The sequence below is a fragment of the Rosa rugosa genome, chromosome 2, assembly GCF_958449725.1.
Source record: "Rosa rugosa chromosome 2, drRosRugo1.1, whole genome shotgun sequence".
Classification (NCBI taxonomy): Eukaryota; Viridiplantae; Streptophyta; class Magnoliopsida; order Rosales; family Rosaceae; genus Rosa; species Rosa rugosa.
Window position 1 is genome coordinate 62,696,731 of NC_084821.1, and position 22,326 is coordinate 62,719,056.

Genomic DNA, 22,326 nt, shown 5'->3' on the forward strand with positions numbered 1-22,326 from the left:
TGACTCGGGTGTTTGGGATAATTATGGGCCAATGGCACACTGACACGTATACAAGGCTGTATAATCGGGTCGGCTTGGATAACCCGAACTTAGAGAAGTTACAAACCGAGACCAGCCCGTAGTTGATGTTATCGGTTCGATCTCTAGCCCTGACCGTAAAAGGTGACTACACAGCCCGTCCCGAACAGTCGGTTTCTCAATTTTTCGGATCGGTCCCTCGGTTTTTCGGCCTCAAACGCCCAACCCTAATCTCATCATTTATAGTTACATCCTAACACCTTCATTCTCAGTCTCATCATTCATTGTTATTGAACTCATGAATGTCTTAATAAGGAGTGTACATACCAGCACATACTTTGGACTATCACATAGTCTTCATACTAGTACCAGACCCCGTAGGATTACCCAAATGCCAGGTTAAGGGGACGAAACAATACCTAGCCAGGTGGTCTCCACAAAGGGCTGCACCTTGAGTGATTCAGAGCAACACTCAGCCCAATAGGGCTCCCCAAAGTATGCATCAGAACCATCCCCATAACCTATCAAATAGGGGAACCGCATCCCACATCGAAGATGTGGAAAAACCCTTCCCTTGCTGGGAGTATATAAATAAAGCTCAACCACCTTCACAAAGGTAATAACTTCTAAATCTTTTACTGTTACTCTATCAAATTACATACATAGCCTTACTTAAGCATCAGAGATGGATAAACCGACCAACTCGGTCTGTACCTCTAACGCTGTGTATTTCCTTTGACAAGGTCCCGAATTCATCTTCTTGTCAGTCAACGGCTACTGCATTTTGTCAGGCTACACCGGAGAAACCAACAGAAACAAGGAGATTCCTCCTTTAAAAAGGAATGCAAAGGGACTTGGTTACTTTTCTTGCACAATGGGTGTGGATAGCAATGGCCACCAAGCAAAACCTTCTACTCATTATGTTGTTATGACTTGAAACTGTTATGGTCTCACCAACTGGCTTTGACATTATCCGAATCGGGATCAATGTACTCCATAATTAGGACCAAAAACAAAATCAAAATATCCAGTACCATTTGGTGTAGTGGCATAAATTTTTCTTTTGTAAGTGGAAGGTCGTAAGTTTGACTCACAATAGGCTAGTTACTCTATATGAGTTGTTTGATTTGATAAAAAAAAAAAAAACACGAAATCAAAATCTGCTGCCGGGACCGACAACAGTTCATATGAGACCAAACGAATGACGATCAGAACTTCCAACCTTCGTACTCACTTTGCTCTTTATATAAACTTCTGCGTGGAGAAGAGAAATTGTTTCTTGAACTCTCTTTAGATGTCATGTACTCTCTCATATCACCATTTTCAGTTTTATTTGACATGTGTGAGCATCCACAACTCGGTCAAATAAACTGTTTTTTTTTTTCTTTCCTTTTTTTCTTTTTTCATTCATGGTTTTCTAATCATTTTTTTTTTTTTTTTGAAAAATATCATGTCGATATATTAATATTACTCAGGCCAGAAAGGACCATTACATATCCTCCCTCTACCATCTCTGGGCAGATAAAGAGTTTGTGGTAAAACCACAGCGATACATAGATTAGGTCCGATCATTTGACGGTACCCATGCTCACTTATTCAAGAAAGCCTATAAACTATGTTACAAAGACAAGTAAATAGGCTAGGTAAATAAAACCTAAATGAGACTCAGCCCTAGAAGGCTGACCCATTCCTCATGAGGCCCAAGATAAGGCCCAAAGACCTCATCCAAGTCCCAAAAAGAGTAAGCAAGCCCAAAAGGCCCAGCCAATCTCGGCGCCGCGCAACCTTCTAGCAGCTCCGTGCCTCGGACTCCACTGCCACCTGACGCTGCGACGACCACCAAGTGCAACCATAGAGACAGTTGCACCATCAGGACATCCCCGCCCAAGCCATTGAACATCGAATCTGATCGGAACCAGATTGACGAGAAAGGCTGGATGAGGAGTTTGATCAGCCAAATCAACAGCATCAGCGCCGATAGCGTTAAAACCATCCACCAGAGCAGGAGCCATCCACCACTGTGCACCACCGCAATCGAGAGCCCCACTCCATCTCTGCATGCTTCACCGCCGGCAGCGCCCAAGCGGAGACTCTCACCTCGCCTTGACGTCCCTGGCCAGGACGAAGTAGATCGATCCACAGTCCCCATTAAAACCAGGGCTTCAGCAGCAAATTGGGATTGAGAGAGGCCTAGCCTTGGCCTCGTGGAGGAGACAGTAGCCGTCATGCTCAATGAGTCCGATGACAAAGAGATTGGAATAGGTTGCCATCGATGATGGAGGAGAGGCCAAGGGCGCAATCCTAGTAGACCTCCAATGCGATCGCCCATATCCCAACACCCCGCGCCAGATCTGATTGAGATCATCTTGACAAGGAGTGCCTCGATTTGGGGTTGATCGATCTTGTTCCGTCCTTCGTCGGAGAAGACTAGGTTCCCCAGATCAGGTAAAGCAATAGGCAGAGGGCAATCAGGTTGCTCTGCACTTCCATGGTGTTGAGTCGGAACCCGCACCATCATATTCCATCCTTTGTTGCTGTGTAATGGCCAGAGCCATGGCTGGCTTAGAGATCGGCTGTTGGTGGCCGGAGGTAGATAGCCTAGCCTCGGTGGGCTAGGGTTGAGGAAGAGCGGCGCTGCTCTCATAGGGTTGTTGTAGTATTTGTTATAGATTGAGAAACAAAAAGATGCAGTCCATGGTTTTCTAATCATTAAGACAGTACAAAGTGAAAATATAGGCATTTTTCCTCGAAGACGACCATAATAGCAAAGATTCCGGTACAAGACTGAAATGAAGATGATTATCATCGCTCCAAAGAAATAATGATTTAACTGTCATCATGAGAAATTGAGAATGACAAAAGAAGCCATGTATATAATAGAGAAAATAGATCATATCATCATATATATTATATTGAATAAGAAACGGGAATTATCATATAGCTAAATCGTTGTAGTAATAACATAAATGTATGTAGTGATCATATTACCATGAGGAAAATGTGAAACTAACATTTGTCTCCTGAACAAACAGCACCATGTAAAGCATAAGAGGACACAAAGTTTCCAACTCTACATGAATACATCTCTATCCCAATAACAAAATCCCTACTGATCAAAGAAAAATTGATATGATGGGTCAATGTCATCGACAGAATCATGGGGAAGCCGCAGTTCTTTAATTTGCTCAGCGCATCTTCTTCCCACCTTTCCTCCCAATCTAAGATTAAAACACTGGCGCATATCAAGCGACTCAAGATGTGGACAACCATCAAGAATGGCACACAAACCTTTATTAGTCAGTGTATTCCTAAAAAGCATGAGGTGGTGTAAACCATGCATCATCCCTGCTATAGCAAGTGCAAAGTCATTCCGCTCAAGCTTGTACCGGTTATTATATCGGCCTTCATCAAACCACCTTTTGTTAAATTTCAATGATTTCAGAAGAGGGCATGAGCGTCCAACCAATGCTAGAGTTTCATGTGAGATATCCTCATGTAATCATGTATTGAAAGGTCGAGGTCCTCCAACAGAGGAAATTTTGAACCCACTTCACGAAATCCTTCATCTGTTATTCTAAAAGAAGTCACTAACCTGAGGCGTTTGAGTCCAGTAGAACTGTTGCAAGTTCAGAAATGAATTTCAGTTTTAATTCCAAATAATTACACACGAGATGGAAAAAATTTAAAAGTTTGTCAACATTGCGGAGGATGTTTATACCTATGTAAGTATGTATGATGTGAATGAGTTACTCATGCCTACCGCAAAAACTTTTGGGGAATTTGATTCTACACCCAAATTCACACACCCATTTTAGAATAAATCCATCCATAATAGTGTTTTAATATACACCCAAACCAATTAATTAGGTTTATTCAAAATAAAAAAAAACCTATTAAATAGGATAAATATTAAAACTGAATGTTGTTAAGAATTACTAAAGCTGCCACTATCAAATTCCCCATTCACCATTAATATTAAAATCCAGTCTTGTTGCCGATGGAATTACTCAACCCTTGATTCCAACAATTGAAAACTCTCCTCTACGTTGGAGGTTATGTAATCTCCACATTCAAAAGCCTAATCTCTACATTCAAAGCCGGTATCAATATCTCCACAATCATGCGATTATGTTTTTGATTTTAAATTGTGATTGTGATATAAATGGATCACACAATCAGAGGTTGGTGGGTTGCCTTTGTTCAACTGCATATCCCTTTAATCCGATTGGCATGGTTGATGAGCATTGTGTTTGCTACCTATTCAATAGGTGCGTGTCCTCCTGACGAAGAGGTATTTGTTTTGTGATTTTTCAGGGTTTATGCTAATGAATAGGTATAATAGACTCTACAAGTTCTTGATTGCATGTTTCTTTTTCCTCTTAGGCCCCGTTTGGATGGCAGGAAATCATGGTATGGAATGAGAATTAATTTCATTTTCCATTCAGATGTGCCGTTTGGTTGTAATTAAAGATTGGAAAGGAAATAAAAAATAAAATTTGACTGGAAATTGACTCCCTCATAAAGCCTGAATAATTACCTAGTCAGGGGTGGTATTCTATTTCCATTTCCCACTGTCAAAGGCAAAATTACATTAATTATCCCTCTAAAAATTTATATTCCCCACCAATTACTAATATACGAAAGGTCGGTTTACTATTCACACCTGTTCATTGGGTGTCGAAAGGACGATTTTGCCCTTGCTTTTCCCCCACAATCTCTGGCTGCCATTGACCTAGGTACTAGATGCTTCCATCGGTTTCTTCTTTCTTCTACGACCGTATAACCAAGATTGACTTCCATAAGTGTAAGTGGTGAGAAGAGAGAGTTTGCTGCGGATAAGAAGGAAAGGGACTGTGATAGAGATCGAAAGAGACTCTGAGAGCGAAGAGGCTGCTCTTTTGCTTTAACCACAACACTCCAATAGCTCAAGTGAAACTCACCTGCAGTCTATTTGTTCTCAGATTAGAATCCGTACTATAGCATTTAAAAGGTAATCCCGATGTTAAAAGTTTTCATCTTTTTAAGTTTTTGGCTTCTGGGTTTTAAGAGGTAATCCCGATCTTAAAGTTTCCTCGCCGATCTGCTTGCTTAGAAACTTGAAAAACAAACATATTCTCATCAGAAGCTTGGTTGAGACGGAGGAAGAACAGAGGGACGAGAAGAAATAGTCGCTATCTCTAAATTCAAGTTTCAGATTTCTGTTGTGAAGAAATAGTGTGATTGTATTTATTTCATCATTGATTGCAGGTGCTTCTTGACGATGGGAAGACAGAGAGGCTCATCTTGGCTCATCAATCAGGATTAGAAGCTTCCCAACCGGCTCTAACTCAATATCCTGTGCTTGGTCCTATGATAAATGGATGCTCATGGATTGAATTACAACCACTCACAAGCCGAAATGGATGCTCATGGATTGAATTACAACCACTCACTAGCCGAAAGCATCAGGTGAGTTTTTCCTTGGACAGTTTATAGAAATCGGTGAATTTTTCGTTTTTGGTCTTTGGTTGCATGTAATTTTTGTTGAATTTGTTCTGCATTTGTTGAGGTAGCCTTGGTGTTCTTAGCTTCTGGGTTTGGATGCTGTGTAATAATATCTTTATTTACAATTACTCATTACTTTTACTATGATTATGGGTATAAAAGTTTCAAAGTACGAAGACATATGATTGGATGCGCAAAGAATTGAAATGTCATGTCTTGATGGTTTACAATTGTTTTATGTGCTGAATCGATGCCAAAAAAACTAAGATTTGCAATCTTAGGTTCAACCTTAAGGATGTGTTTTCACTCTAATTGTTGTTCTTTTTAATTTTTTCTTTAATGGATATATCTCTACTCTGCTAACAATTTATCTGATTTCTGTTTATTATGGTTGTCTTGCAGTTGGCTACTATTTGGTTGGAGCGAAAGGATTCCTTAGCTGGTAATTTTTCTTCATCAATAATGTTTGTGTTGATTCATTGATTTGATTGGTTCCTTTTTCTCCATGCTCATGCCTGAAGGGTCGTGTATATTCTCAGGCTTGCAGGACTATGAGTTTTGGCATGTTATGTATAAATATAATTCAATGCACTTGAAATGGTAATAAATTTGTACGTATATAATTTCAGTTTTAGGAAGTATTAGTTGATGTGGGAAAGGATTGACTGTGTCTTTATTTTTCTCTCTGTTCGTGACACATGCTCAGCTGATCAATTTATTTGTGTGGAGTACAATTAGGAATTATATGGAAATATCTGTAGGTACTTTTCCAACAATCTTCATTCTATGAGTTGTGCCACATTATTGTATTTTGTTTTATACACATTAGTGTATTGAAACTGCTATTATTTATGAGTCACAAAGTATGAGCAGCAACTTTTTGTTCTTCTTAACACGTATGAAATGATATGGCTGAAGCTCCGATTATACCGACACACATCTCTTTGTTCTTGCTATTTGACCAAATTTAAACTGATGCTTTATGAGGTTTCGGGATCTAGCTTATGGGGCTTCCTTCTGTTTATGGCTGAGCAACTTAACTCTGATCTCTGTCTTTGTTTTTGGAAATGCACATACGATCTTTTGGTAGTTAGACCTCAGAAAAATTTCAGTTAAGCTGTGATCCTGTACTCATGTAGATTTTCCATTTACATACTTGGCTCACACTTAAGTTCACTATTTCCTTCTATTTTTGTTTCCTTCTATTTCCTTCAATATATCTGATAGCTGCAGAGGTACCTGACTAATCATTGTTATTGGACCCTATTTTGGGAAGCAAATATTCTTTTTTGCTCTGATAAATGATAATGGTGATTATATTGATAACTTCGATTATTCTAGAATTGTATATTGTAATGAGAGTTGCGTCCTATAGTTAAATCGCAGTTTGGTTGTGACCTTTCAAATGTTTTTGAGCTGCAAAACTGTAGCAAGTCTCCTTTGATATTGTTTGCGCTTTATTTCCTTTGGTTTCTTTTGATTGATTGTATAATTCGAAAGTTTTTCTTTCTTATTCTGATTTTAGATTGTAAATATTGTTTCTGTATTGTTTTCTTCGTTCCTTTAGCATGCTAGAGGGATGCATAAACAAAATTTATACATTTCAATTGATTAGTAAACTGGAATGAAGGAGGTAACCCAGTTAATTAAGTCTACCTTCCATAGAAAGAGTTTCACATTTCCAATAAGCAAGGCAGGCTTGGACTTCCCCATCATCGATAGGTGGCCTGGGTATTTAAGGGGAGCGGCAATATGTTTTCCTAAGTTATCTGTCAACAGAGAGCCACTTATACTCACTATTGGAACAAGAGTAATAATGGTGGGAGATGATAAAGAGAGCTTCGTCTATCGATGAACAGCGGATTGACGGAGGTCTTGGCATTGCTTTGTTTTTCTCTCCTTCATTAAGCTTTTCAGAGTAGTCCTAAAATCCAAATAACCTTTAGCAAGCTTAAAGATATCGCAACAGCTACTTCAGTTCTTTTGAAATGAAAGTAGCAGGAAGCCCTCACTCCCAAAGGTTATAGCCTCCAATTGAGAATAAGATTTTTCATGAAGACATCATCATAACTAATTTCACAACATAGAAAATTTATGATCAGCAAGGAAAGTGACATCAATATTAGAAGCTGTATACTTTTAGGGGTGTGATCTGCAACAAAAGTAATAGTTGCGATTCTATCTGTTTGTGGATTAAGAAACTAAATCGAAATGTAGTTTACAAGCTAGCTAATTTATCTTATTGTAATCCTTACATACCATTGTTTTTTATCTAGGCTGTTGGCATTAACAGAAACCAAGCCAAATCCTAAAGGCGAAAACCCACAAGCATTGATATAGAGAGCTGCAGTCATATATGAGCTGAAGACACAATGCAACTTCTAAAAGTTCCTCACAAGGTGGCCAGACAGAGAGGGACTTAGATTACTCTTCAAATAAGATTGGTGCCATGATGAGCCATTATCTGTATCTACCATCCTATTACGAATTAATCGTTTATAATTGGTAAGCCTATAGAAGACAAATATGCCTGCAATTTTCGGACAGTAGGAATGAGAGGAGTAGTTGAAGCCATTCCCTGACCTTGACTATATGTGTCAATAATAGAGCTCCTGCAACTTCTAGATATCTTTTCCTTTAATTACACTGTTTTACTAAGCAAGAGTACGTGAGTACTGGTCCACTCATCAGAAAATTTGTATCTGCATTCCTATTTACTTTTAATAGATTAGTCTCCAACATAATGGTGTGAGCATGCACAACTTTTAAAGATAGGATCTTTGGTATGCTGAACAAGTCACCTTTAATATCTTTGCCAGCTTAAAGCACTCATTGATACAATCATAAACATGCCAGAGGAAAATCCTGCTGAAAATAGTATGGTAACTGAATCCCCTCCTATATTTGATTCGATTTCTTAGTGTTTTTTTTTTCAATCTTTTTTTTTTTAATGTTATTTGTTGTTGGGATGTCGTTATTTCCATTTTTTGTTGATCAACATTGGGATTTGTTTGTTGTCATGCAAGTTTTTGTGCTTTTGAGGCTGAAATTGTTACTTTTTTTATGTTTTGGTGTCATGATCTTCTGATTTCATTCCTTGGCCCTTTCAAATTTGTAGGCTTGCAGTTTATATATATCGAGGCAGCAAAACCACCAAGGTAATTGAACTTACTGGATTATCTCTGCAAATAAATTAAAATGATCAATCTCTGAACATTTGGTCCTTTTTGGTTTTTCCTATTATTGGGAAATTTTGACAGATAGATAATGCAGATAAGATTGATATGTTTGGATCTTCTATTGTTGTTAGTTTGTCCAATTGAAACACTTATTTTAAAGTCTTACATTTTCTTATAACCATAGTTGTTAATAATATCCAAAGCTCTTTATTAGCATTTTCATTGTTATGATTAAGTTTTATCAGTGATATGCCTGAGATGTCAGGTTGTGTTTATGCAGTATGATCATGTGCTATTTGGTGACTGCCACACTATCTTCACTACTTATTACGCCTCAGTCAGAGGGTATGTAAAACTATTTGATATGCTCAAGAGTTTAATAAATTTTTAGACATCCTGTATCATTTTTGCAATATCTTAAATATTTTTTGACGAGTAATATTTATCTCCAGTGTACTTTCATCTCAGTTGATGGGCTTTGGTATGGTGTTAAGAACATCGAGTAATGGAGCCAACTCGGAAGAAATCATAGACCAGCTTCAATGACATAGGTTGTCTCAAGAAGAATGTGCCAACATTGATATAGTTATTGGCATTGATAAAAAACCTAAAAACCAAGTCAAGCCATATGGTCTAGATAATGAAACTACTGGAGAGCGGATAGAGATCCAGATATAGTGGTACCTGAAGATGGGATTTACCGATTCAGGAAGAGTGTCAGGACCAGGACATCTTTTATGAGAATGATAGATAACCTTTTGTTGCATGCGATTATTTAGCTATTTAACATTTCATCTGTACAATTGATTTTAATAGCTTGGATTCACTTTCAGGTTTAATATACTGTGTTTTTGAACCTCTATATGTTTGATCTCTTTGGTCTAGAAAAGGATGGTCCAAACAATGCCCATTTTAAGTTTTACGTTTGCAGCATGTTTTGGAATTCTCGGACTCTTCAAATCACTGTTAGATTAATGCTCAAGTTTCTCCTTTCAAAAAAAAGTTCAAGTTTCTTTTATTCTTTGGATGAGTTTTCTTTTTTATACTAGGGGTTTTGTCCATTTACCCCATTTCTAGGGATTTTTTTCTCCCTTACCCCATTAAGTTTTTTTAATTCTCTCTTACTCAATACACTCTAAGGGAGTCTTCCCTAATACCCCATTAAGATTTTTTTTTTGTTTTAATTTTTTTTTTAATACCATTTTACCCCTCACCCCTTTGTTACTTAGAGAGAGAGAGAGAGAGAAAATGGAAGAGAGAGAAACTATAAGAGACTTCGCCGGAGCCCGTCACCAGCCGCCGGTCGCCAGAGCCCGTCACCGGTCGCCGGATTCCGGCCAACTTTTGCCGGAATCCGGTGACCGGTGACCGGATTCCGGAAAAAGTTGGCCGGAATCCGGTCACCGGTCACCGGCTGCCGCTCACCGGAAATTGCTGAAAATCTCACCGGAAAGTTTTTTTGCCCCCAATAGACGTCTATTGCCCCCAATAGACGTCTATTGGTCCCCAATAGACGACTATCAGCCATGTATTTCCCCCCAATAGACGACTATCAGCCATGTATTGCCCCACAGTAGACGTCTATTGCCCCCCAATAGACGTTTAGATTACCAAAATGGTAATTAATCTTCCTAAAACTACACAAATAAAACTTTAATTAAAGAAAAAAAATGAGGAGATTACATCAATTCAAAACGTCTATTGCCCCCTAATAGACGTCTATTGCCCCCCAATAGACGACTATTGGCCATGTATTGCCCCCCAATAGACGTCTATTGCCCTCCAATAGAACTTTCAGTAGCCGGAATGAGAACTAATCTTCCTAAAATTAGACAAATAAAACTTTGATTAAAGAAAAAAACGAAGAGATTATATCAATTTGAAAACGTCAGATACATAGTTACCACTTGATCCATTCGATAGATAAGAAGACGCAAAGCTCAAAGATGACGAAAGGTCATTCAAATGATCCATGGCTCGAAACATATGCAGTTCGTTTAGAAGAAGATACACATGAAAATGAAACTTCAATAAAGACAATATAACTCCATGCTCATAATCCATTCTGGGCAATTGGCACCAAATATACCACATTTGTCTCCCTGCATTTAGCAATAAATTCATTAATTTGAAATTTACACATATTCCTCTGGAACAAGACTTTTGACTACGACACTAGCCAATCAAAGCAGATGATGACATACTTCTGCCAAACCAAAGAGTGCGCATGGAATTGCCAACTTTTACTACCACGTCATATACTTAATTGCTTGTAAGTTAACCACACATATTTACCAGCCTGCAAACAGCGCCAAAAATTCCTATTAGCTACAAACTTAAAGAGCAAGCCAGATAGCTAGCCATGCACAGGAAGGTCATAGATAGTCTGCAACTATGATATACCTTCCCATTCACAGTCTCACGACGACCAAGCATTCGGTTTCCGGGATTTTTCTCCACCGACATGCTGCAAAATAAGTGAAGGACAAATCAATAAAAATTCATATCCAAAGTAACTTCAGTTTTCAGTTTCCAATTCCCTCACAATACAGAGTGTCGTGCCAAACATGAGAACCGAGCCAACCCATATCCAGAGCTAAACTTAGCTCGAGGACAAACATGACCAGAATTCGGCCGAACAAAAATAACTCATCACGACGGCGGTTGGACGCGGCCGAGCTCACTGGCGAGCTGCAGCGGAATCTGGGCTAGAGGTCGAACCGCGCAGGAGTTGGAGATCGGGGAGTGAATTGACGCCGGCCGGAGGTGGAGAGAGAGAGAGAGAGGATCGACGCCTGCCGGAGGTGGAGAGAGAGAGAGAGTGTGTTTCAGATCGGAGGAGAGAGGGGGTAGAGAGAGAGATCGAAGGCATATGTGGAGTTAATAAATTTGATTAAGGGTAAAATTGTCTTTCTATGTTAAATTGGGTAAGGAGGAATAAAAATCTGTTGCTGGGGTAAGTGGGATAACTTTTACTCATTTTGGGGCTTTGGGTCAAGGACCCTTTATACTAATCCTCTTTTCACAATTTGTAAAATAACAACAATTTCAGTTAACGCTTCTTAGAGAAATTCAGAAAAACAATCCCGCAGCATCGCGCGGGCTTACTTGCTAGTATTCCTTATAAATTGATGTACTTTAATTAGTAAAAGGGCATTATTGAAAATTATAATTTCATATTTCATTCTTATGACTTACCAAACACTACAATAGAAATGAAAAACTAATTCCAAAATTTAATTTCTAGTAATATTCCAAACACTCACATGGAAATACCAAAACATATTCCACTCCATATCCGTCTGGAAAGGAAAATAAATCCTTTTCCAATTTTGACATTCCTGCGAACCAAACGGGGCCTTATTGTTTCTCAATAGATTCTACAAGTTCTTGATGGCTAAAGAATACTCCCACCTAGAGTTTAGGTGCGACCTTCGCCGCAATCATGCGATTATGTTTTTGATTTCAAATTGTGATTGTGATATAAATGGATCGCACAATTAGAGGTTGGTGGGTTGCCTTTGTTCAACTGCATATCCCTTTAATCCGATTGGCACGGTTGATGAGCATTGTGTTTGCTACCTATTCAATAGGTGTGTGTCTTCTTGACGAAGAGGTATTTGTTTTGTTATTTTTCAGGGTTTATGCTATTGAATAGGTATAATAGACCCTACAAGTTCTTGATTGCATGTTTCTTTTTCTTCTTATTGTTTCTCAATAGATTCTACAAGTTCTTGATGGCTAAAGAATACTCCCACCTAGAGTTTAGGTGCTATCAAATAATAGAAATATCTCCACAAAAAAATGTTTAATCACGTTGAGAAATCTATGAAATCTAATAGGAATATCTACACAAACATATCTACTAAAAATTAGCAAATATCTGAAAGGAAGAGATATACAATAATTAAGGCAATTAATCTTTTTAAAAATAAGGAATATCTACACAAACATATCTCCTAAAATATGGCATCAGTTATATATTATAATTAAGGCGATTAATCACGTTGAGATATCTAATAATAGGAAAATCTACACAAACATATCTACTGAAAAATGGCAAATATATAGATCAAATCATAAAGGAAGAGATATACAATAATTAAGGCAATTAATCGTTTTTAAATAAGGGAAAATAAATTGATTGTATTAAATTCTAATTTGTGTTTTAAACTGATGCCATATTTAAATTCAAAAAAAAAAAAAACAGTTATATTTGAGGAATATTTTCCTTATTCAATCAGAAGGGTAAAATAGTCAAACTAAAAAAACGTGAAAAAACTTAATTATAGACTTAAAACCTATAAGGAAGGTTTAATAATGTGAATGGATGTAGATTAAAAGAAAATATAGGAATGAGTTTTTCTTAATAGGAGCTTCATTTTTTGGGTTTTTTTCTGATTTTCTCAAAACTTTTCGATAAGGAAATAAACACTGAAGCATTTTACATTCATCTTTTAACATGCTGATGTAATTTCAAATTTCTAATACACTTTAGCAGTTAAAATGTCTTTTAGATTGAACCCCAGAACACAACTTCTTTCTAAGCTATCCCAAAAAAATTTTTAATTAGAATTTGAGGCAAATTCAGTTTAGTAGTAATTGTTAACAGCCAATCAACATAAGGAGAATACTAAGCAAGACCAATCAAACATTCAGCAACATCTAGACCAAACAACTAAAAATAAAGTAACAGACTTCCCCAGAATCATGTTAAAATGTAGTACTACAGACTTATCATTATTATAAATAATCCAAAACCGGTGATAATGAAATACCTCTCAGCGATATGATATTTAAGGAGATCATTGGTTCCAAAGTTCTCAACATTGATATCGACCATCTTACCACAGCTACGTTCAATTGCATGTTCGCACAACTCATGGAAGAAGAAGGGCTTGTAGTTGTTAATATCAAATGTCAATGGTGCGCCACATAAGCGGGTCCTTGCAGATTCAGAACCACTTCGAACAGACCTTCTGAGCGGAGGTGAGGAGGTCAATCCCCCCAGCTGTGACAGTATCAGCGCTGTAACATGGTCTGGGAGTTCTGTCCATTTAAACCAATAAGCTTCAGATCTAGCAACAAATTCTTTGCCCTCAGTGGAATCATGGGGAAGCCACAATTTCCCAATTCGTTCATCACATATTCTTCTCAAATCTCCCTCCATATTAAGAATGAAACAATGGCGCAGATCAAGTGAGCCAAGATCAGGACAACAATCAAGAATACTTCTCAAGCCATCATCTGTCAACTTATTCCCAAAAAGCTGGAGGTGTCGTAAACCATGCATGGTTCCTGCTATAGCAAGTGCCTCTGCATCGTAATCTAAAATCCCAGGAAAAGTTACTTGATTTCTTTTCCGGTAAGCTTTAAGAATACGTGGATAATGATTACTGAAATGAAACTCATAAGGTCCACGTCCATCATGTGAGAACTGACACCACTCTTTGTTGAACTTGAATGATTTCAAAAGAGGGCAAGAGCTCCCAACCATTTCCACAGCTTTATGCGAGATATTCTGACATAGAGAAATGTCAAGTTCCTCCAACAACGGAAGTTTTGAAGCCACTTTACTCAATCCCCCATCAGATATGTCATCACAATATAATAGGCGGAGGCGTCTGATTCCACGCGAACTAAGAAAGGCGTTAGATAACTATGTAAGTTGTTAAACATACATAAATGAAGTCTAAGAAATTCAACATCAACATAATATTAAACACTTATCATTGGATTTTAATATCAAGAGTTAGATTATTACACATATAATCATTTAATCTCAATCTTGATATTAAATTCAAAAGTGACCACGTGAACACTACCCTAGATGCAAATGAATGTAAATATTCACGTGCTTTGAATGATATCAGAGAGAACAAATGCTCACAGAAATATCCCTTGGTGACCGAGTGACTAGATGAACCCTACCCCCATATATATAAACAGTAAATATGCATGCTTTGAATGACATTAGACTATATCCCCCATTATCTGCAGCCTTACAACATTACAACTTCTGTATTCATAGAAAACAAACCACAGATAAAACTGTCCAATACACATATAACATTGTAAAATTAGAGGTTTTTACAGGTATGGCTTCGAAATGGGTCAAATTCAAACCTCAAACATCTTTTAAGTATAAATGTAACGGTGGAGTCATTTTACTCAAAAAAACAATGGCTGCCTTATGTAACCAGTTTAACCAATACATGACAGGTGACACTGCGGACATTAACACTTTGCGAATGAGAAAGAAAGTAGTTTTACCCAGTTAAATCACCAGACCCCCATTCCATGGTTTTACAATTTATAACAGAGAATGAAGAACAACTCCGGAAAATCAACATCATACATGATACATAGATAAATTGAACTGCTCTCCAGACATAAATCACAATATCCAACAAAAAGATTAGTACCTTTCAGTGACGTATTCGAGCAGCTCATCGGTGCCGATGTACTCGATGTTAATATCAACAAGATAACCGGAGCTCCGATCAACGGCGTGGCGGCACATCTCCTCCAAGTCGTAGTTAATCTCACCATTGTTTCGCATGTCAATCTTGCTCCACATGAAAGGGTCCTAGCAGAGTTTGCGCCATTTCATGCACACTTTCTGAGCGCTCTCCAGGATCTCGATCGCTCCGAGCCGTGAGAGTATCGACGCCGTAGCTTTCTCAGGGAGCTCCGTCGATCCGTGAGAGTATCGACGCCATAGCTTTCTCAGGGAGCTCCGTCCAGTTTCGGCAGATTCTCTTGCGTCTTCGGGAGGATTTGGCCATTGTGAATTTGTGATTGTGGGGTTTAGGGTTTCACTGTTTGGTTTTGAGAGTTTCAGTTGTGAAATGGAGGAGGATTGAGCGGGTGAGACGTTTTGAATGCTGTGTTTGGACTTTGGAGTGTTGGGCAGGACTACTTTGGTTTCTTCTAGGCCCATGGGCTTTTGGCGCCAAAGTTCTTTTTTTTTTTTAATTTTTTTTTTTAAAGGAGTTTGAAACCTAGCCTAACTGAGAGGCTCAGCTCCGCTAAAATTCTTTTATTTGGTTGAGAAAAAAGAAAGAAGAAAAAATTTGATTTCTCAATAAATTATAATTGAGTCAAACTCAGTGGGATAAAATCCTGAGCAGAGATTATTCCAAAAAAAATCTCGAACAGAGATTAAAACTATTAGCAAATAATGAAAATTAGTAAGAAAAAAAGAAAAATTAACACTACTCTTCAAAAATTTAAAAAATTTAGTGCGATGAAATCTCAAACAGAGATTATCAATATTAGCAAACAATTCAAAATTAGTAAAAGAAACAAACAAGAATTATCACTGTTCTTCAAAAATTAAAAATCAAAAGCATAGTTATTTTATAAAGCTATATCATTTGGGGCTTGAACTGGTAGATATTCAGAGAACAAAACAGAACAGATTTAGTCATGACTAATGAGCATAAGAGTATATGTCACCAATAGAACTGTAGACATAAAACATTTCATCATCCAGAATAAACTAAATATACAGGCAACGTCTAAAAGCTAAATATGCCAAATTATATGAAATCTAGTTAAATCTTTCATGATGGAATAGAAAACTTAACATTAAACAGTCTGCAAAGCATCCAAGGAAGAGATGACAGAAAACTACAAAAGGAATCAGCACTAAAGAAAACACAGGTCTCATTTCCTTCCCAAGGAAAGTGCCTACAGCCACAGCTGTAACCACAAAATTCAAAAGGTCTTGAAATACCATCCCAGAACTACGCCTGTCGAAGAGGAGGTCTAAACCAGTTGGATTGATGAAGTTTCTTTTCCCCTTTAAATTAATTCAAGACCACTATCTCCCAGGTATTTCAGCAGCTAGAGGGTGTCACTTCATCAATCCCACATGACAATTCACAATCCTCATAACCAAGAGAAAAGCATATCAATAATCATCAAAAGGGTCCCAGCCCCAACCTCCATTATATTTGGGTGATCTGGGAGCTTGCCAATCGGTAGAAGGCAGAAATCCATATCCAGCAATTGAATCTTTGGGAAGCAACAATCTTTTAATTTGTTCAGTGCATCTTCTTCCCAAATCTCCCTCCAGATTAAGGTTGAAACAATAGCGAAGATCTAGTGACTCAAGATGAGGACAACCATCAAGAATTGCCTTTAAGCCATCATTGGTCAGCTGATTCCCAAAAAGCTGCAGGTGGTATAAACCATGCATCGTTCCTGCAATAGCAAGTGCATCGTCATCTTTACTCCAAGGACCTTCATCATCAATAATCTCTTCAAAGAAGTTGTCTGAATATTTGTGCCATTCTTTATTCAATTTGAATGATTTCAAAAGACGGCAAGAGTGCCCAAGCACTTTCACAGGTTTATGAGACAGATTTCCGCATAATGAGATGTCAAGATCCTCTAACAGCGGAAGTTTTGATGCAACTTCAATCAATCCCTCATCTGATATGTAATAAGAACACACAAGTCGCAGGCGTCTGATTCCACTCGAACTACAAAAGTTGAAGAGGAATGTGTAAACCAGTTGCAACAAGGCAGAAATACACATACTGAACTGACATAAATTCAAAGATATATGTACATGTGTGTGGGTGTGGGGAACAATATCAAAGAAAACAGAAGCTCTAGGACATCCTAGAAGATCTACAGTCCACAATGTCTTATGAGTTTACAGGGAGGGATACTCTGTTTTCATGTGCTATCTATTTCAAGTTCTGTAACACTTCTCCCAGCACTTTCGCTAGAGAGGATCAAAGACAATAACTAATTAACTTAACAGCAAAAAATATATATTCTAGAGGTAAATAATAACCAATTAACCACAAACAAAAACAGGATACAATGGGTAACAGCTCATTGCAAAAATTATTTCTTGCATCTTTCAGATTCAATCACATTCCTTCAAAAACTTTGGAGCATCCTACAGATTTAAGAAGGAACCGGGTTCAAAAAGAGAATACCAAATAATTAATAATGAACATAGACAATATATTATTTGCTATTTTCTTTTCAAACTGGGCTCCCTCTTAAAAACATTAAGCTTTCCCTCAACAGTAAGAATTAAGTCCTTTCGATATGATTCACTTCATATATACTATATTACTTTAATATAGAAGGATACAGGGATGACTTCAGAGGTTAGTAGTCCTATTACAAAATATTTCCTGATTTTTTTTTTATCTTCTTCTAAATCATGACATTTACACCTCCACAGAATTGATCACCTCTAACTCTTTCACAAGTTGATAAGACGTCTAATGAATCATACCAAATATATGCCATTCCACCAGTTTAATCATTACAAATGGAATCCACTTTTAGTGATCCACTCACCTAAATGCACAAATCCATCTGCAATGAAATATTGCACACACAAACACAGTGAAGAATATCTAGAATAGCACCTCCTAGTAAACTTATTAATTAAACATTTAAACCTATACAAACTATGAAACTAGATAAATAAAATTCCATGTCCGACTTGCAGCTTAATACTAAGAAACCAAAACAATAATAAAAGCAGCAAACTACATACCTATCAGTGATATACTCTAGGAGCTCATCCGAGATAAAGTCCTCAACATTCACATCAACCAAATTACCACAACTAAGATCCACAACATGGCGGCACATCTTCTCTAAGTCGAAGGTAATGTCAGGAGCACTATCATTGCGCATGTCTATGGTGTTCCACTTCAGTTCCTTGCAGATTTTGCGCCACTTCATGCATACCTTCTGAGCACTCTCCAGGATATCAATTGTTCCAAGCCGTGACAGTATCGACATAGTAATGTTATCTGGGAGTTCAACCCATTTAAAGCAGTACCCATCTGATCTAGCGGTAAATTCTTTTCCCTCTATGGAATCATGGGGAAGCCACAACCTTTTAATCCGTTCAGCACATCTTGTTTCTAAATCTATCCCCATATTGAGATTGAAGCAAAGGCGCAGATCAAGTGACTCAAGATGAGGACAACAATCAAGAATTTTTCTCAAGCCATCATTTGTAAGCTTATTCCCATAAAGCTGGAGGTGGTGTAAATCTTGCATCGTTCCTGCTATAGCAAGTGCATCTACATTGTCATCTTTTCTAACACGAGCATGAGCAACAGGAGCATGAACAACAGGAGCACGAGCAAAAGGAGCATGTGCATAATCGTCATCACTATCATCAAAGTCATGCACATCAAAGTCAGACCCATACTCATCAGAGTCAGACTCATCATCAGAGAATCTGCACCACTCCTTGTTGAATTTGAATGACTTCAAAAGAGGGCAAGAGCGCCCAACTGCTTTTACAGCTTCATGTGAGATACCAGCGCACAATGAAATGTCAAGTTCCTCCAACAACCGCAGTTTCGAAGCCATTCTACTCAATCCCTCATCTGACACCTCATCGCAAGAAAATAGTCGGATGCGCCTGACTGTACTCGCACTATCGACAAGTATTACATACACATGTTAGCTGTTGCACAAAAACAGAAAATCCGCCTGCAAAACTCTAAATCAACATAATAACTCCTTAAGATTCAAATGCATAAAATCCAACATATATCTCTGTACTTAGAACTATATGACAGTGAACAAATGCCCAAAGAAATGTGCGCAATCGACACATCCACAGATTATGACTAATCTACATCAATAGAAGCCTTATAACCAGTTTAATCATCACATAACAAACACCACAGAATAATAATACTCCGAAATTGAGCGAAAAATATTTCAAATTTCTAAAGCCCTTGCGTTTGATAGGAATAAATGAAGTACCTTCTGGTGATAAAGGTGAGTAGTTGGTCGGTGCCGAAGTGCTCGATATTGATATCGACGACATTACCGGAGCTCCGATCAACGATGTGGCTGAACATGGACTCGTAGTCACAGTCATCAAGATCACCATCGTTGCGCATGTCGATTTTGCGCCAGAAGAGAGGCTCCTTGGATATTTTGCGCCACTTCATGCAAACTTTCTGAGCGCTCTCCAGGATCTCCACCGCTCCCAGCCGTGAAAGAATCGCCGCCGTTAACTCGTCGGGGAGTTCCGTCCAGTTTCGCCTTCGGCATCGGCCGGATTCGGCCATTGCTTTGGTTTGAGGGTTTCTGAATGGCTTGGTTTTGGGGATTACAGCGGTTTGTTTCAGGGAAAATGGAGGAGTGAGGGAGTGAGCGGTCTCTACTCTTTAAGAACATGAAATATTGGAATGCTGGGCTGGGCCAATAAATTATATTGGGCAAGTGAAGCAACCCTAAACGGAGCCAAAACTCGAAACTAACAAAGAAAGGAAAGAAAAAAATAATGTTCGATATATATTCTTTTGTTCTTTCTCACATTAATAACTGAGAATCATAATAACTACTTATTCATGAGTTCGACTCATCACCTTTTACGTACTTACAAATGAGAGACTAACGAGACTAGACCAAATGGTACGACCAAATAGTACTGAGTTAAGAGAAGCTTAGAGTGTGAACGGCTATGAGACTCGAATGGTTTTGTTGTCGAGATTAAGTAATGCCTGAAATTTTAATTAGCAATTTAGCATGCACAACTCGGACAAAATTTGAAATCTAAGATTTTAAATTAATTTTGACCATGTTACACAAATATCATTCCAACAGTACTGCTTTTTTAATAGCCACTTGCGCACCTCCTGATATCCATCTTTGATCGAGGATGGATATCAGAAATTAAGTGGGCAGGTGGCTATTCAAATATGGTAGATAGCTAATGTATCTCATGCACACCCGAAACATGAAGGCAATCTGATTATGCGTGGCAGCCAACATTGGTTGGTCTCTGGAGCTGGAGGCAATTCGCATATGCTTTGCAACAATTCGCTTGAGCTTTTTTGGACATATACTGGAACTCTTTTACTCTTTATTTTTAATTCACAAAGACGAAAATTTTGCAGACGCGGGAACCTAGATGCACCTCTAGGCTCAACTTTAGCAATAGCTTCGTATGCTGTTGAAGCCTCATTCTCAGAGTTGAACACGAGGCGGTGGATGTTAAAGTCTCGCTTCTTTGCTACAAGATGAGCTGCCACTAGCCCTTCATCTGATCTGTTAAAATTAAAAATGAGGATGATATTCAATGAATTAACAAGTCTAAACGGTGGGAAGAAAGATTATGATTTATATTTACCCGAGGTTTATGAGATCATCGCCAGCAATGGGTTGGTAATCTGTAGAATACAGCAACAAAAACGTCATTGGTTCATATGTGTAAAGGTCGTAAATGTTGTAATATCGCGAGTAGACTTCTAAAGCATCGAGGCTGCGTTTCTCTTGATATCCATTTTCATGCACATGATAAACTGGATGGAAACACAAAACCAAGAAAAAGATGGTGAAAAAATGTGAGGGGTGAATTCATATGTTTATCCGATTTAAAGAGAAGATACAGGCTAGATCTGTTACCATGTAGAGTCCCTCCACACCACTTATCATAAAAGGTTGCCATAAAAAGTGCTTTTAGGGCAAAGTCGGCAGCACCTTCACTAGACATGTCGTAGAAGTTGTTACTAGCATATAAAAGCAGCCCACGTTAGTAGAATCGATCGAACTTCATTATCGCAGGCAATTGCTATTCTTATATGCATAGGCCGGCTAACCAGTGAAACTGAAGTGTTTGTGTGCGTACATTTGAAGAAAAACTTACACTGAGTCCATAACACGCCCAGCATATTTAGCACCAGATCCTAGTATTGTTGAACTTAAACTTTTACAGTCTGTCTTCCAAGCCCTGTTGCCATCCAGGTTAACACTATAAAGTTCAAAACCCTGCACCAAAAAAGGCTAAAAGTTAAATCATTACAAATTAATGAACAAACTGAGACTCTTAATTCAGTTGGTTACCGTTGTTTTTTGCCATCCAGCGATGATAGTGCCAAATATTAATTCCTCTTCATCCTCCATATATTCATAGTCACTGAATTCGTACTCTAAATGTTCAAGCGCCTTTTCTGCTGCATATGAAACTGTTGCAGGTGCACAGCGAAGACGTTCTTCGCTCTTTACCTGTATTGTATCAAGCCAGTACTTGGTTTGTTTTTGTTCAAAATTTAAGTCAAATTCTAGAGCTGGACAATCATAAGTGCCTTTACCTTTTGCTGCACATATAGGGCCATGTTTTCCCAGACATGAACTCTCCCCATCATTGTACAAAATATGTTAGATGATATTTCAAAAAACTTCTGCTTCTTGTCTGAAACTGAAAATAAGAAATATAATGAGATAGGATTTTAAGTATACAAGTGCAAACTTATGGTGAGTATACTTGAAAACAAAGAAATTTTTTTGAGTTTACTTACCTATAGTTTGTTTCCGCGTGATTCTAGAATCAACCCCAATCATAATGCCTTCCTTGAATGGAAAAGCAAGAGTGATTGTCCCCTTCTCTAGCTTGATTGGTTTTCTCAAACGCATTTTGATCCTGATACTCTGCGAAGATAAAAAAAATCCAAATATATGACACTGTCATATGCCCCTTCTTGAGTACGTGCTCTTCGAAAATTGTTTCATACGTGTACTAAATGAGCACAGACGAGCTGTTCACAGATTTTGGCTAAGAGAAAGCGCTAGATAGTTCTCATTTAGAACATGTATATGGTGGAAATCTTATTCAAAATCTAGTCGATATATA

The 22,326-nt window shown here is 38.0% G+C and overlaps 3 protein-coding genes across 21 annotated transcripts; 1 reads left to right on the forward strand and 2 right to left on the reverse strand.

Annotated features, from left to right (window-relative positions):
- Positions 1–4,675: 4,675 nt before the first annotated feature.
- On the forward strand, positions 4,676–9,543 carry LOC133729183 (uncharacterized). Of its 19 annotated transcripts, none has more exons than XR_009856281.1 (8): positions 4,693–5,008; positions 5,266–5,466; positions 5,905–5,944; positions 7,779–8,007; positions 8,322–8,384; positions 8,621–8,660; positions 8,947–9,026; positions 9,134–9,543. XR_009856281.1 is itself a non-coding variant. In XM_062156669.1 (7 exons), the coding sequence occupies exons 2-7, from the start codon at positions 5,368–5,370 to the stop codon at positions 9,225–9,227; spliced, it is 414 nt and encodes a 137-aa protein (XP_062012653.1). In that variant the 5' UTR covers positions 4,676–5,008; positions 5,111–5,367; the 3' UTR covers positions 9,228–9,543. The 19 variants fall into 19 exon arrangements, 7 of the variants coding, with proteins under 7 accessions (XP_062012653.1, XP_062012655.1, XP_062012652.1 ...); XR_009856282.1 differs by having other exon boundaries at positions 8,322–8,379; XR_009856284.1 differs by having other exon boundaries at positions 4,695–5,008; positions 8,962–9,026; positions 9,150–9,543.
- Positions 9,544–16,151: 6,608 nt separating this feature from the next.
- Positions 16,152–19,852, reverse strand: LOC133729185 (putative F-box/LRR-repeat protein 23). The gene is made up of 3 exons (XM_062156676.1): positions 19,452–19,852; positions 18,217–19,116; positions 16,152–17,173 (listed from the first exon to the last, which is right to left on the reverse strand). The coding sequence occupies exons 1-3, from the start codon at positions 19,760–19,762 to the stop codon at positions 16,600–16,602; spliced, it is 1,785 nt and encodes a 594-aa protein (XP_062012660.1). The 5' UTR covers positions 19,763–19,852; the 3' UTR covers positions 16,152–16,599.
- A 564-nt stretch (positions 19,853–20,416) lies between these two features.
- Positions 20,417–22,109, reverse strand: LOC133731248 (uncharacterized). The gene is made up of 7 exons (XM_062158667.1): positions 21,995–22,109; positions 21,788–21,894; positions 21,540–21,701; positions 21,343–21,464; positions 21,102–21,205; positions 20,827–20,998; positions 20,417–20,744 (listed from the first exon to the last, which is right to left on the reverse strand). The coding sequence occupies exons 1-7, from the start codon at positions 22,107–22,109 to the stop codon at positions 20,417–20,419; spliced, it is 1,110 nt and encodes a 369-aa protein (XP_062014651.1).
- Positions 22,110–22,326: the final 217 nt, after the last annotated feature.